General features: G+C 36.2%; 1 protein-coding gene across 1 annotated transcript in view; it reads left to right on the top strand.

Annotated features, from left to right (window-relative positions):
* Nucleotides 1-667: 667 nt before the first annotated feature.
* LOC149070611 (3',5'-cyclic-AMP phosphodiesterase 4C-like) overlaps nucleotides 668-16373 on the top strand; it is a 344660-nt gene continuing 328954 nt past the window's right edge. Inside the window, exon 1 of the mRNA XM_089249156.1 lies at nucleotides 668-1256. Coding sequence (XP_089105282.1) covers nucleotides 1138-1256 — 119 coding nt within the window. The 5' untranslated portion in view covers nucleotides 668-1137. The remainder of the gene's footprint in view (nucleotides 1257-16373) is intronic.

The following is a 16373-nucleotide window of genomic DNA, read 5'->3' on the forward strand; positions in this document are numbered from 1 at the left end:
TAATATCTTAGGGGCAAAATATAGGAAAAGCTCTTTTTATGGAATGTTTTATTAGGTTTTGGCACTTGATAAACTCGATTACATCTATTTGTAGTTCAACTTTGATTTTAAGTAAAATAATTTTCTTTTATACGTGAAAACTTTCTGTACAAAAAGTTGTTACTTAAGGATAAAGTATGGCATTGTATTTTGGATCTATGTATTACTTTTTGAGATCTCATTCTGCTATATATATTATGAGATTTCTGAATATTCTTGTAATATGCTCCTGCCCAAGAGCATTATTAAATTAAACTCTTGGAAAATTCCCACGCCATAGAAGAAAATGGAAGCAGTATTTGCAATCAACGTGTCAAAAATATATCAGAAAAATTTATTAGATTCTAGACAATTTTTCTCGATTCAAAATTCGTTGGTCCGTGTAATCGATTATTTCTTATCAATTTAATTCCATTAACGACAATTAATTTTGAAACAACTGATAATAATTCATTTTTCTTAATAAAATTAAAACTCTAAAGTTCGAGATTTTTTCCTTTTTTTTATTTTTAGAATTCAATCTCAAAAATGTAAAAGTCGATAAACTTTTACGAGACGCCGCCAACTTGGCGAGATTTCGAGCGTCTTCGACGGACAAGCACCGCCGCGTAAGTCTGGAGAATGCCTCAGTTGGTGAATGTGTAGTTACAGAAGAAGCACAAAAATACCTTGGGCAAAGTCGGGCAATGTCTCGTGAGTCGGGCACCGTCGTAAACAAGGCACCCAACCATCGTGTTTACGGGACATCATCCACTCAAACAATGTGAACCGAATTTCTGATCATCTCATTTGTTGTTGCAGACCCCAAACAAAAGAGAATACGAGTGATATAATCATTTTTTAAAAAACTATTCAATCAATTGAAGGCTGATGCAAGATTCTTTTTGTGCATTTTAATTAGGAGGGACGTCCGAGAATAATATTCATCTTCAATTTTCACTTCAAACGACTACGCAGAACGTGCATATCGCATTTAGAATGCAAGTGTTCCAGTCATGTGCTATCATCAGTGTTCTCGTTGTTGTTGTGGTTGCCATCGGCTCCTTTGGAAACACGTGTACTTTTAAATAGGAGAGAATAATTGTGGATTTTTGACCGATGGCTACTAAAATTGGATTTACGAGAAGTTCTCGGTCGGACTCGACGGCTGGACCTTCGGGGGACCTCGATGTCTTCAAACCTCGCAGTCGGCGCCACACGTTGGCCAACGTCCTTCGGTATGTCCTCACAATTACTTTTCATTTTTAGTTATGAGTATGACATAAGAAGTGCAAGATACTTGCTAGAAAAAATCAAATAATCAAATTAAATTTTTCTGACATGTCTGGAGTATTCTGATACACGTTAAATAGTCGGTATATCTTTGACCTCTATGCATCGTGCAATTTTTTACCATGAAATTGACAAACAATATTTGGTTTTACATCACAGATTGTATACGTATAAATATTTCTTAATGTTCATCAACACCTTTTATCTTGACTGTTGGACGTCAGCCTCTGGTCTTCGATTCCGGCAGTGCAAAATGGACTTCTCCATGTCCCGAAACCAGTCTTGGCTTCAGTCCAATTATTCCCAGACCGTTCTCCGAGGTTCTATCCTCGTGTCTGACTTCTTTTTCTCACGTCTCTGGAAGTTCTCTGGCAAATACGTCGAATGTCAATGACCGTCTTGCCAAAAATTATTCACGTGTGATCAATTAGTACATGATTAGTTGCCATTTAGGTCATGATAGAAATTGGGAAATTTCCAATCTTCGTAGGACTTTTAAATTATTTACAAAATTTTTTCGTCGTTCTCCCTTATATGTTGTAATTTTTATTCATATAAATGATTGAATCGATAGTAATAAGGCAATATATAGGAATCGATTAAAAAGTCGGGTATTTTCGCGATACTGCAACTCAAAACCAGTGATAAAAATCGAAGGCGAACATGTTAAAGTCTGTATTTGTCAGTCATATCACTTTTACGAATATTTCCGGAGGAGTTTCGACAACATAATGGGGAAAAATAATAATTTTAACACACAGTTTTAAATAAAAAAATCCCCGTAAGGTCATTCAGATCAAACTCGTTTCATTCTGTCTCTGGCCGATTTTTGCATTAGTGTCCGTTTCCTATGTACTGTTTCTATTTCAATTGTAGCAGGTGTTGTTTCATGATACTTTTCTAGCTTTGAAATATGATGACAGTTCAGAAATTTTAAAGCAATTCCGCTCTACTTTCCATTGATATCCCAAAGGGAATTTCATTTTTGTTTGACGATGATGAAAGATTTATTATAAGATATTAGTAGTACCGTGAGTACCAGTAGCAACAGTGAAAATATAGGATTCAGTATTTTCCAATTTTTCTTTGATTAATCGCAATATCTGAGCAATTTATTCCGAGTAATTGATGTTAAAGACGCCTATTACGAGTAGAAAAATATAACTTCTATTCTATTATTACTATTAGTTGGAAAAGGAAACATTTAATTTGGAAATTTTTGATTTATGGTTAAATTAAATATTATTACATTAAATCAATATTTTATTACACATAAATTAAATTTGTTATATTAAATATTACCGTATTCTCTCACATTGGCCGGCTTTCCGAGGAACATGGAGGGAGACCGGCATAGAAATGGACCCAAGTCCAACATTCAAAAATCTGACGTCCCCGATTTTCATGATACGCCTTCACTCAACCTTTAGGATGATGTGCGTCAATTCATTGCTTTGAAAACGTGTCGCGGGCCGCTTAATAAAGTGATCTGGAACTATGACTCACGTTAATCAAGTGATATGCAATCGTTTCACGGTTCACTTAGATGATCCGTAAATGTGTCTTGGGCATCTCGAGTGATCTATGTATGTGCCGTGGAACGTTTAAGCCCCCTGGGACTGTGCCGCAGATCACTCGAGTGGTTTGCAAATGTGAGGTTGATCATTTACTGTGCCGCGAGCCACTTGTGTAATCTGGAACTTAACCACGGGTTTCTTAAATAATCTATAAGTGTGCTGCGGGTCATGTAAGTGGATCTGTAAATGTGATGCGAATCGCTAAAGTTGTCCGTAAATATGTCGCGGGTCACTTAACTGACGTGGGACTGCACCGCATATCGCATAATTGTTCTGTAAATGTACCGTGGGACACTGGGGGATCTGGAAGTGTGCCACATGTTACTCAAGTGATATGTAAATGTGCCACTGATCACTTAAATTATATCTGGAATTATGCCACTGGCAACGCAAGTCACGTGAACTGCAAAGCAGATCACTTAAGTGATCTGTTTATGTGCCGCTCAGTTCGTTTTTACAAAATTAGATTCGAAGTCGCGGACCACTTCAGATGTCTTCGAGGGACACATTTGACCCACGGGGTTGAGCGTTATATTGTTTGAAGAGTTTCCAATTTCTGTGAAAATGTTTGAAGGATACTTTCGCAAAAGTGACTTCCCTCAAGCGGAGTCTGGAGACGCATTATCAGAACTTTAATAACACGAGAATGTCATAGAGGACAATCGGGATTTCAAAAAAGTGACCGGTAAGCGGAGTGACGCGTTATTCGGGTGAATAAGGTTTGACTGTATACATTTTCTTCGTCCAAACTGGAACCCACACATAGAAGAAAAGACATAGGAATTTAAAGGGCGCTACAAATGACTCTAACGTGTCGTGCGACCATGTCACGCCACAGTAATGTGTAGCGACCTTAAGACTTCAGCAATGACTCGTGTACCAACTTACTTTTTATTTCTTTCACTCCAATCTTTTACATTCCAGTGCATAGACTTTTCCCGCTATTGAAGGTACGAAAATCCCAAAATCAGCGTCAGATCACGTCGACCATGTACTATCAAATATATGCTATAAAAGAATAATCCTTCATGGCACGAGTCACTCACGATGCTGAACCGAAAAACCTCTAGATATTGTATACTCAGCTAAATTCTTTCCAGACCAGAGTTTCTCAACCTTTGGTCCGCGGACCAGAAGTGGTCCACGACGATGACAAAAGTGGACCGCATGAAGACTTGATAATTTATCTCCAAATTAATTGTGATATTGAATAATTGGTGTAATTTAAAATAGTATTGTCCTTTTGGGTTGAAATAAAAATTACAATTTCATACTTGGCGTCACCATATCTCATCGAAGAAAATGTGAGAAATTGAGACCCCAAATACGGGATATCACTAATTGTAGCAAAAGAAAAAAAAAGATGAAATTCACGACAAATCTGCTAAATATTGCAACTGACACAAAATGCTGAGCTGACACTAAATATTTTCTGACACAAAATGCTGCTGCAGATCGCAGTAAGCAAAGATGTATTTCTTGAAGAAAACATTCTTGGTGAACAATATTTCATTAAATGAAATACGGAAGGATAGGATTTGAAATACGCCACATCGTCAATTGTCACCAAAAATGTTGCCAAGACGAGGCCTTAAATCAACACCAGTTGCTAAAATTGCCAAAAAATTACAATTACTTAGAAAAAGGAAGGACTACTGAAAATCGCAGTTAATTTAAATGCAGCCATAACTATCATGATATTAATTTATGTGCTATAAAAATGATTGTAATTCACCAGTTTAGTAAGCATTACATTTACCTGCTTTTTTGAAAAAAAAACGGGAAAAGTGTATAAAATGGTTGGATTAGCCAAAAATCTGGTCATTCCGACAGCCTCATGAAATACGGGACACTATCATGCTGTGAGTTTGTGGTCTGTCGAATTGTTTCAGACATTTTACTGGATTCAGAAAGGTTGAGAAACACTGATCGACGATGGTAATGATGATTCGTATGATGCATTCACGCGTAATACGACCATTTCCTAATCCCGGAGATAAGGAAGAATGAAAAGAAAAGGACATTATATATATATTCGTGGATTGAGAGGCGCCATTTCCAACCAACGACGAGACAAAAAAATCCTTTCCTGGGCAAAAGAATTGCGGAATGTGTTGTTCATTAAATTTCCTCCCGACAGCAGTTTTTTTTGTTGTTCCTTTGCTCTTGATTCCGGACGAATTCCCGCTACGCCACTGGAATACTGATGCCACTGCAAACACTGTTTGAATACGGTCTCCTTTTTCTTATTTTCCTCTCACGTTGTCTTCGAATCACCACCAGGGTGACTAGAGTAAATAGTTACGGGTCAACCCAACTACAATCGATCGTTTAGTTCGAATACTAATAGTATCGATCTTGGAAATACAGTGAAACCTCGCTACAACGATTCACGATATAACGATAAATCCCTCTACAACGATTTTTTTTTCAAATCTTGTTTGGAATCGCTTTTAGTCTAATGTTAAACTCTTCTAGATAAAACGATATACTTCTCTACAATAAACTCCTCTATAACGATATCTTTTGAGGAGATCTTGAAATAGCTATAACGCTATTTTTTTATACAGTTGACGCTCATTATAAGGCCGTATGTTATAATGACCATTCAATTATAACGACTGGTACGGCAGGTCCCAAATACTTTCCTATTTCCACCGTTTTATCTTTTATCCAATATAACAAACGATTGGCAAATATTATCCAATCCAATATAACGACCGAACTCAGCTTGGCCCTTGACCTTCGATGCTTGGAGAATGAAAGGTATGAATTGTAGATGGTTTCAAGATGAAGCCTTGCCACTTTCACTGAAAACCGTTGGTTAACCAGCGCCATCACTGAGAACTTTCCTTACCATTCTGTTTTAATTTCTGCAATGGTGGCTCACTTTCACTTCGCACGTGGGTGACTTTTAATCTTATTTTAAATATCATTGCGCAATTTTACTTAATTTATGCATAATCGTATGCTTATTAACTATGCATAATCCCCAACCGTCTCGGTAAGTAAGTTTGACAAATTTTTTTTACATTTATTACTTTTACCGTTATATGAATTATCACCGGTTTTTTCCTCATCAGTGCTACATTTTTTTATTCATCAATATTCGATTATTTTATTAATTAATTTTAAATAATTTCACTCTCGGATTCCGACTTAAATTTTTTCTTCAACATTAGATTTTCAATGAATTCCGAATTATCATTCTCAATCAGTCAATATTATCATTAGTTCCAAAGTTATTCCTTAAATTAATTTCCATTTTGATTAATTTGTTCGTCCCTCAGAGACATTTCTGGTTTACATATTCGCTCGCGCCTGTAGGGCGACTAAGGTTTTTGAAACAGTGGAAATTGAGTAAAAGCCTCGTGCTATACGCGAGTATAAATACGAAGCAATACTTCATTTCAATTTTCTCAGTCAAGCATCACCATTTGTATAAATTGTGAGAAAAAGATTTTTACGCATGTTTTATGTCAATATTTCTGTGTGGAAATGTGCGAATAAGATTACTTTTATGTACTGGATGTAATTTGCGAGAAAGAGGAATTCCGATGACCGCTCTTTTGTGCGCGGCCGTTTCTTATACAAATACAAATACAACGCCACAACAGGCAAAACGCCAAACGAGGTGGCTGAGAAAAAGATGCCCATAAAAATATGGATGTCATATATTTCAAAAATACAGCAACCCAATTAAAAATGCAATTAACAAAAATTATAAACAATATATACATATGACAAAATATTATACAATGCCCATAAAGAATACTTATGGTTGTCTTATTCTAAGTATGGATAGCTTCTAGATTTACCCCAATCTTAACCTAATTTACACCAATCCGATTTACCATCTTATGTTTAAACACAAAAAACTGTTATAGGATATGTGTAGAGCAGAGTTTCTCAACCGTTGCTCCGTATGCACTCTCCAGGGGCTCCACGGCAGCTCGAGGAAAATGAAAAAAAACCAGTAAATTTGAAAAAAATAATTATAGATATTTTGAAATAATAAAAATAACTAAATTTAATGAATAAATTAAAAATAGGACTATACGGGGCTGTGTCATAGACATCTTTTTACCATAAAGGGCTCCTCGAGTCAAAGGTTGAGGACCACTAATGTAGAGAAATGAAAGTTATCGAAAAAGAGATGGTCAGTCGTGCGTTGTGGAGCACAATCGACATACCTGCCAATTTTTGAATAGTATGACTGCTATTTCCTTAACGTACAAAAAAGAAAAAATTACTAGAGAATGGCGATATCTGTTCTCACAAAACGTCGCTGATAAAACAAGGAATGGTGACATGGAAATATTCAGCATGTCATTCGCTTGAATAACTTTTATTCCCACTAACACATCGTTTACGGTAGGAATGTTAACACTATCAATTAGCCAATGAATCGAATTTTTCGAAGTTTATTTACCTATGTATTTCATTAACTGCGAGGGATGTAATTAATTAATCCAGCTTGTTTTTCGGGTGAATTTATTTGAGTCGGTGACGGTTATACTTGCCTTTCCTCCGCCGAGTTCATTCATGTATTCGCATCGCAATCATTTATTTCATCACTGATTTCGAGACGACACTCGGTTCCTGAATCTTCCGATGTGCTCTGGGCATTGTTGTTTGGGGAGATTCTATAAGGATTATTTAAATCTTACGGTTTCTTAATTATTTGCATAATATTTTTGTTTTCCAGAGGATAATTTTCCCATATTTTCTACACATACCCTCTATTATCAACAATGTCTGGGCGAGAAAAGAATCAATACAATGGGAACGATTCAACTGTGGTTGAAAAATTTTAATAATAATCAACTGCGAAAGGAGTTATTTTGGGTTTGAAAGAAGTCTTTTCTTCGTTTTCTTTTCACACGATTTCGGCTTTGTTTTCTTACCATACAATTTTTGTTTCGTTTTCTTGCCATAATGTTTTGACTTCGTTTTCTTGTCATAGAGTTTCGGCTTCGTTTCATTGTCATGCAGTTTTTAATCATTTTCTTCTTAACAGTTTTGTTCTTCGTTTCACTACATATAGTTTTGACTTCGTTTTCTTACCATGCATCTTTGGGGATTCGTTTTCTTGCGATACAGTTTTGGCTTCAGTGGCGTACATTAGGCTCACTTGGTAGTTTTGGTTAACAAATTCATAAGAACTGCCGCACAGGCATTCATGGGATTAAGAGCAGTATGTAGTAGCAATAAATCATCCACATTTCCAACGACGTGGTGACGCCTACAACGTGTGCGGAAAATGGCACGCTTCACTCCCACTTTCCAAGAAAGAAAAGTCTACGTAAGAAGAAGGAGCGTATCTTCAGTGACAACAGCTCGATCATTTCTTGATTGCCATCATCCATGTTAGTTATTCTCGAGCGACAAACCACAATAGAAGAAGCACTTGAGTACAACGCACAAATGCATCTATTTCTAAAAGGTTTCGATTGAAAATTTACCAGAAGTCACGTGTTCACGACTGAACTGGGAATTCTATAGAAAATTATTTTCGACAACAAAAAATCGATAAGTTCTTTGTGGATGCGGTTACCACAAAAAAAATAAATTCTTCAAAATACCAACACACAACGAGTGAGAGTAATTTATATTTATACATAAAAGACAACACACACACGCGCACACATACAAAAGTCCATAGCAATCGACCAAAGTTCTTTGAATGCGATCGATACTCGGTCGGAGAGTTTCTTGTTGTTTTCTGAAACTCTTCTCTTTTTCCCATTATTCGTTCGGAAGTCGTTCTCAATAACCCGTCAGCAGCCAACCAACAACAATCCTTATCCTGAAGGGCAAAAAACGGTTTCTTCCCTCGGAGTTTTTCTGGAAATATTCGATTATGCCATTTGTGTGAGGGGGAAAAGAAAAGAAAATAGGAAAAGTTGCCGATGAAAATGGCAAAGACAACAGAGAAAATTTCTTTGATATCTGTTCATTTCTTGAGAATCGCTTTGTTTCTGTTCTTCTTGGAATTTGCTGACGATTCTTGAAGTCAGCGGAAAATTTTCATTTCAGTCTCGATTCTAGGAAGGACAGATTCTTATACACTATCGATATGAACTTTTAACCTCTTCGCTCCAGAGCTCATTTTTAACGGTTTTTAATGATTTTTTTCAAGTCAAGACTTGAGTTAGGCGTAAGGATACCTAACGCTAATGGTCCTAGTAAAGATATCGACCCTGATTAAGTAATTAATATATTATTAATATTTTTTTCTATTTAAAGGGTATTTTGACGTGCAATAAACACAAATCAAGCAATACAAATATACAAATACAAATCAAGACAAATCACGCACCTCCCCACGAGGTGTGTGGCTGGAACAAAGACGTTTGTTTTCGCCTCCATTTGCTGATTTATTCTTCTTCCTCCCCTGTTTTTTTCCCCCCTCTCTCTCATAAAAAAAGCTGAATGAATTACAGCATTGATCACGGACTGTCATCATCACACCCTTACATTTCAGAACCCCTCTGGTCAAATCCTCCTGTTCCTGAATATGTGTGAACATGTCTTCCTCCGCCCTATGCAATATTTTCCTCCTAGTAACACTTCTGGTACCTCTTCGTGCGAGTATGTACAGTACATGCAGGAACATGTTGTGTGTGCATTGCGTAGCTCTAACGTATTTATTTTGCCAGTTATATGCCGGCTTTTAGTTGAACTAGTGCTGCCATCTTTCTTTCAAACCAAGCACAACTCTAGTCTGTCACTATAGGCAATTTACTACCAATTGGTTTGTGCCGGAAGTGCAGGTGTGTGTGTGCACCTAACAGTCTGAATGCGTACATAGCGTTTTGTGTGAATTGTTAGTGTTGCCATCTATATTTCAAATCGTGAATGAAGTGTAATGATTAAATATTTGCGTTGCTGTAGGCCCGTTGCTCTCTGTGACGAGACTTTTTAACTGAGAGATCTGCTCCCGTTTGCGCCTCGAAGTTGGGAACTACAGAAAAAAAACTTCAGTTGCGACGGAGTTGGGCAGTGCTGTCATCTGCTTTCCATATTTTGAAGAGTGAAAATGAGTGAGTAACGAAATGCTGTAATTCATTCTAGCGTGTTAACAATTATCTTCAATGAAGAAAATGCAAGCTCAACCTTACTTATTACGTTACAAGTATTACGTAAGCATCGAGGGGGAGGGGGGGGGTTAATTTGCTGACATTTGATAACGGTGATTGATTTGATATTCTAAGCTGCTGACGAAATTTTGCTGACAGTGGGGGGGGGGGGGCAGAAATGTCTGGAAATCTGCTGACGCAATATTTAAATGGCACGAAAACTTACGAATTACACGAAAAATTATCTTGCAATATTTTTTAGTAGTCTTGTTTGTTGTGCCGTCTATCAAACGTTGATGGCACTAAATACTATGAGGCAGCATGACCTAAGCGCGTCAATATTTGCATTTGGTTGTAAGATAATTTCGTTTATTTCACTCAAGATTTTTTTGTTTTGTCTTTGTACAGCCATCAAATTTTCTTCAAATCAAATTTTCATCAAAATTCTGGCTGCTCAGCCCAGGTTGCTGACAAACGATGAAAATGCTTATGGAACGTATCTGTCATGTAACAATTTCCCCCGTAATCACCATCGAAATTTTGTTAACGAAAACTGAAATTGACGTGGAGAATGTCGGGAACTTTTCTGAATAATCAAAGAACGATCAATTTCACTAATTAATATTATATATAATTAATTAATTTAATATAATTAATATTATTAATAGCCTGAAATTTCACGTGCCCCCAGAAGTGTCGAGTTTTAATTTTAAAAAGCCATTAGCGATCATTTTTGTTGGTTTTAGATGAAATCCATCGGAAATTTTGTATTAAATCATTTCAATGTCCCGAGTGATCAGAACAGAAAAGTGATTTTGCTAAGCCATGAAGGTCCGCTACTCAGAACACAATATCGACCACACAAACAATATTAATCGAACTTAAACGAAGCAAAAATAATTTTCGTTATGATGAATTCATTCGTGATGTTATGCCAAAACTTTCTGCATTGCAATTTTCATTGAAATGCAGAATCATTGCAATAGTTTGCCAAAACATTGACCAAAATGATACGCAATTAGTTCAAAACAGTTTACGTATAATGATGGGCGAGAATACGTACCAATAAGTTTTTTAGAAAGGTTGCGGACAATTACAATTCTTTGAAGATTTTTTGTTCTACATTTGTCGTGAAGACACCCCTTCGTTCCATTGAAAACTATGTTGGAAGGTCGTTACATCGAACGTTTAAAAAAATGAGTTTCTTAAGACAATTCTTTTTTAAAGTGAACGTAAAGGTATGCTATTAGTTTCGTATATAATAACGGAAGAGGTATAGCAGTGAGAATGACCCGGTTAGAGATTGATAATAAAGCTATAATGATAATTGATTACGTGCATGCAGCTATGCTGTTTCTGCTACTCTCCAGTATTAAGGGTCAGTAAGCACTCATCAAGACAAACTTACACAGGGATCTGTTAGTAAAAATTAGAGCAAGAACGTACACTGGAGACGATGATACTATACTCGATCGTTTTCACACACAATTCTCCTGTATTTTCATTTCTGAATGTCCCCCTTCAGTTCTTGCGAATTTCGTTCTCCCGAGCCTTATACCGTATTGTTACGTCGAAGTTTTAACAGGGAGACGCGCAAAGCTGTATTAACACAATTGAAATCTTATTTTACACCACCCCACCATCAGTAATCAGTGCTACACTGGTGAAATAAATTAAGAGAATTTGCATATTTTATCGAATTTCATGAAAAGAACTGAACTGAATCTGAAACCACTGCTTCTAGACAAAAATGAAAATCTTGTACGTCAAATACGTAAGCGTACACTTGTGTGTAGGCGGAGCCAGTAGAGAAACAGGCTTTATAAGAGCGCGTAAGTTAAGACGCATTTCGTTCGCTAGCACACCTCGGCGAATTTCTTGGTGTTATTTTGCAGCAATCGGTTAATTTCAAATTGTAACAGTGAAAATGAGTAACCACCAACGTTTAGATGATGGAATGAGGTGGCGAATTGTGGGGAGGCTAGAAGCAGGCCAATCTCAAGTCCAGATTTGTAGAGAGTTCAATTTAACGCCCAGCGTCGTGTGTAACTTATGGAAACAGTTCCAGGATACCGGATCCATCGAGAGAAAGCCTGGGCAAGGTCGTCCAAGAGCCACGACGGCCAGAGAAGATTGCCATTTGTCTATTATAGCGAGGCGTAACAGGAGTGCTACAGCTTTTTAGCTCTCTCGTGACTTGTATGCAGCCACAGGAACCCGTGTATCAAGGGTGACTGTTTCCAAAAGACTTCATGAGAGAGGGTTGTTTGCAAGAAGACCTGCTGTTTGCGTCCCGCTCACTTCTACGGACAGGAGAATCCGTTTATCATGGTGCAGAGAGCATAAGAGATTGGAGTATGGATCAAGGGGTGACCGTTCTCTTCACTGATGAGTCCCGGTTCAGTCTAAGCACCGATTCTCGCCGTACTAAAATATGGAGAGAGCCAGGGACCCGCTACCTACCCTCCAATTTCCGCGAAATCGACCATTATGGCGGAGGAGGTTTAATGGTCTGGGCATGGATCATGTTGGATGGCCGCACACCTCTCCATGTCTTAGAAAGAGGCACTGTGACTGGTGTGAGATATAGGGATGAGGTCTTGGAGCCCTATGTCACGCCTTTTCAGGGGTGCAGTTGGCCCTGAGTCATTTTAATGGACGATAACGCGAGGCCACATAGAGCTCTTCTGCTCGACCATTTTCTAGAGAGTGAGGATATTCGCCGGATGGATTGGCCAGCCAGATCTCCAGACCTTAACCCTATAGAGTATGTCTGGGACGCTCTGGGGAAGGGCAATTGCAACTCGCAATCCCCCTCCGGGAGCCATCTAGGGAATGAAAACAGCGTTGCTGAACGAGTGGGACCAGTTGCCACAGGAAATGATAAACTGTCTTATTTCAAGTGTGAAATCACGCTGCGAGACCTGTATATCTGTAAGAGGGGAACCATACCCCCTATTAATCCATTTTTTTTGTATATTCTGCAACCGCTGTTTCATACCTTCCGACTCTAATGAGTTTTACTCACGATCATGCGTGTGTATTACGATTACTGAAGGGTTATTTGTTTTATATTGTATATAAAACATACCAACTCATTTAATTATACAACTTAATAAACTAATGAACTATACATATATCATTTAATCAAATAGTGACGGTATAAAAATTCCGAAATATATTCAAAAAAATTAATTTCTTCTGATAGAATAGTGAAGCAAATGAAATTTTGGGAATAAAAAATTTCGAGGGGGGAAAAAAATTCATATTTAAATCCACCAATAGATAGCACTAAAAATCTTGAAATATAATGGGAATGAGGGTTTAAAGGAAGGAGGGGTGCCAAACTCGCGGGCCCCGAAGGAACTGTTGTCGTCTGGCGACCTCCTAACAAGATCAAAAAAATATTTTTTTATTTTCTTCACTAGAAAACTTTCCAATTAATTTTTTTAAATAAAAAGTATGAAAAAGTTCTATATATATATTATATATATGTGAGAGCGTGTGTGTGTGTGTGTACTCTCTCCCTCTCTGTCAAAAAATTATAAATTTGTATGAATTGTCAGTGAGAGCCGCTACATATATGATGTGAAATCAACTATGTATTCGAAAAAAATTCTATATTTTGCAAGCTTAGATAGTTTTTTGTCAATGCTTGATAAATACATGATAAATGCTGCGAAAATGTCTCTCTTAAACACATGCAAGCATTTCATGTATTTTTTTTATACCGAGGCGTATTGTGGTCAAAAGAATAACAGCAATAGGTGATAATTTGTGTGACCATCTGGAAGTAGTATCCTCAAATGCACAGTGTTTTTCAATAGCACTGAACGAAATTTCGTGTATTGAAGACGTGGCTCAAACTCTTTCTTGGGGTTTGGAATGGCGATACGATCAACAATAAAGAATTTTTAAAACAGTTTTCTACTCTCAGGAAAACACAACAAAAGAAGATATTTCTGGGGCAAAATGTATAAAATTATGAACTTTAGAAAAATATCAATTTCTTTTGAAAAAACTCGTAGCTGTTAGAAAGTGGTACGTTAGCAATGGCTGGCAAACATATAAATTTTTCTTCAAGACTAAATTGAAGCAAAATTGAAGGAAATGTATTTAGGTACTATTTAATTGTAATATTAATATTTCAATTGCGTTAATTATTAGCAGTTCCTTTGCTGCGAAGAGTTGGAATTCCATTTAATAACAACCCTATTAGAGAAAAATTTCCTGCTGCAGCACAACCTAGAATTGTCCCTTACCAATCGATACCGGTGTCCCCTTGTCAAAGTAGTCGATTGACGGCGTATTAGTAATTCATGTTTCATTCTATCCATCTCGTTCAAAATGTTGAACACTTCCATCATATCTTCCCAATACCTGTGTTCATCCAACATATTCAAAAAATGAAGTCTCTCTTCATATTTCAAGGCGTGTATGCCAACAAGGACACGCGTAGCTCTTCTCTGCACATAGTCTCTCCTTTTACATAGTCTTGCAGCTTGATAAGAATAACTTACAGGGAAAATAATAAATTTGATTAAGCTTTAGCTTCAGGATGTGTAAAAAAACTTTCGACGGAAACAGAGAAATTGAAAACATTATCCGAAGCCCCGATAACAAAAAATGTTTTCCCATGTTACGATATTGGTCTGTTCCGTTCTTTGGAAAAGTGATACCAATACCCGAATGATAACATTATCCGTGATTCTAAGTAGCGTCTTAATAAATGTGAAATTTTTCTTGAGTACATGCAATCCAATTTTTTTTTATATATATTATAAATTTCTTGCGGTTGCAGATAGAATTTAAACTTACAAGTTTCCAAAACATCGCCTATTCCCATGAGAAAATTTAACGTGAAAAAATAAATACAGGTAGGATTGTGGAGTACGCATTCGATGGTAAACTATACCGTAGACGATGAAACACAGATGAAAAATCTATTCCAGAGAGATAGGAAAACAATAATAATTCTTTCCAGGATTCAATATTTTCATTTCCTTCAAGACCTTTTCTATTTGTGCTAAAGCACGAAAGAAAAACATTGCTAATATTTCTCTTTTACGTACTTTCTAAAATAATAAACTGAAACTCTTTCCGGCTTTTCCCTCTCTTATAAACTTACAATGACCTTGAAATGATGTTTCTTTTTTTTAAATCACCCTCTAATATTCTATTTCTGGAGATATTCAGGGACATTGGGGCAGATCCATAAGAAAAACTATAATGATAGCTAATAAAAACTATAAATACATGTAAGGGGTGAGCCTTGGAACATTATTTTTGAAACTTCTGTTTCAAGACTACCGTAAAATTTCACTGAATTGATTTTTGGTATCTGTATACTGTATGAAAATTCGGGTGATATTTAAACTACCTTTGTGTTCTACTTAAATCCATGAGATGTGGATTTAAAAGAGGGTTAAGGGGGTTGGTGCACGCAAAGTTTCTAAAAAATACTTTTACCAATTTCTCAATTCTATGAAATTTCATGCGTCTATGTAAAAATTGTTGTTCTACCTGTACTACAAATATTTTTAAAATATTTTAATATAAATTTCTGTCAGGCTTTTACACATGCTAATGTTTTTCTTCCTAAAATACTTTTTTCTCAAAACTAAGTTCTTTGTTATATAAGGAACATTTTATCGAACACCACTCATTCAAATGTCTTGAAATTTTGTGTGCCTCTTAACACTATGGTATTGCATACTTTAATGCGAGCTTTTAGGATTTTAATCGATGGTTTTTTTTTTTTTTGCTTTAATTTTATCTTTAACAACATGAAACTTTTTCAAAAGTCACCCAAATTTACCCATATTTTGTACAATAATTTTTGTGCAACTAATTTTAATAAAAAGTCCTCGCGTCGAAGTATGTAACACCATAGTGTTGAGACACACACAAAGTTTCAAGACATCTGAATGAGTGGTGTTCGAAAAAATGTTCCTTATCTAACAAAAAACTTAGTTTTGAGAAAAAAACATTTTAGTGAGAAAAATATTAGCATGCCTGATAGCAGTTTATATTAAAATATTTGAAGAATATTTTTAGTACAGGTAGAACCTTCCTTAGTACAGGTAGAGCAAAAAGTTTAGCGCAGTTAGACGGAGAAAATTTCATAGTATTTAAAAATTGAAAAATGTGTTTTTGGAAAATTTGCGTGCACCAACCTCTTTAAAATGTTCCAAGTTACAACATTACAACTTCTACTTTGAAACATGTAATGTTGAATCTTAAAACAGGGTAAAATGATAAAGAAGAATGCAGGAAAAAATGATTGCATATATGTTACTGGGAAAATAATATAGTATTTTTAATGTAAATTACATATTGAAATAAAAAAATAACAAAATAATGATACAAATATGACTATTAGTTATATGTTACGATAAATGTG

This window comes from Pholcus phalangioides, unplaced genomic scaffold (genome assembly GCF_987345545.1).
Source record: "Pholcus phalangioides strain wild (caught in Gottingen) unplaced genomic scaffold, Ppha-v1.0 ptg000021l_1, whole genome shotgun sequence".
Lineage (NCBI taxonomy): Eukaryota > Metazoa > Arthropoda > Arachnida > Araneae > Pholcidae > Pholcus > Pholcus phalangioides.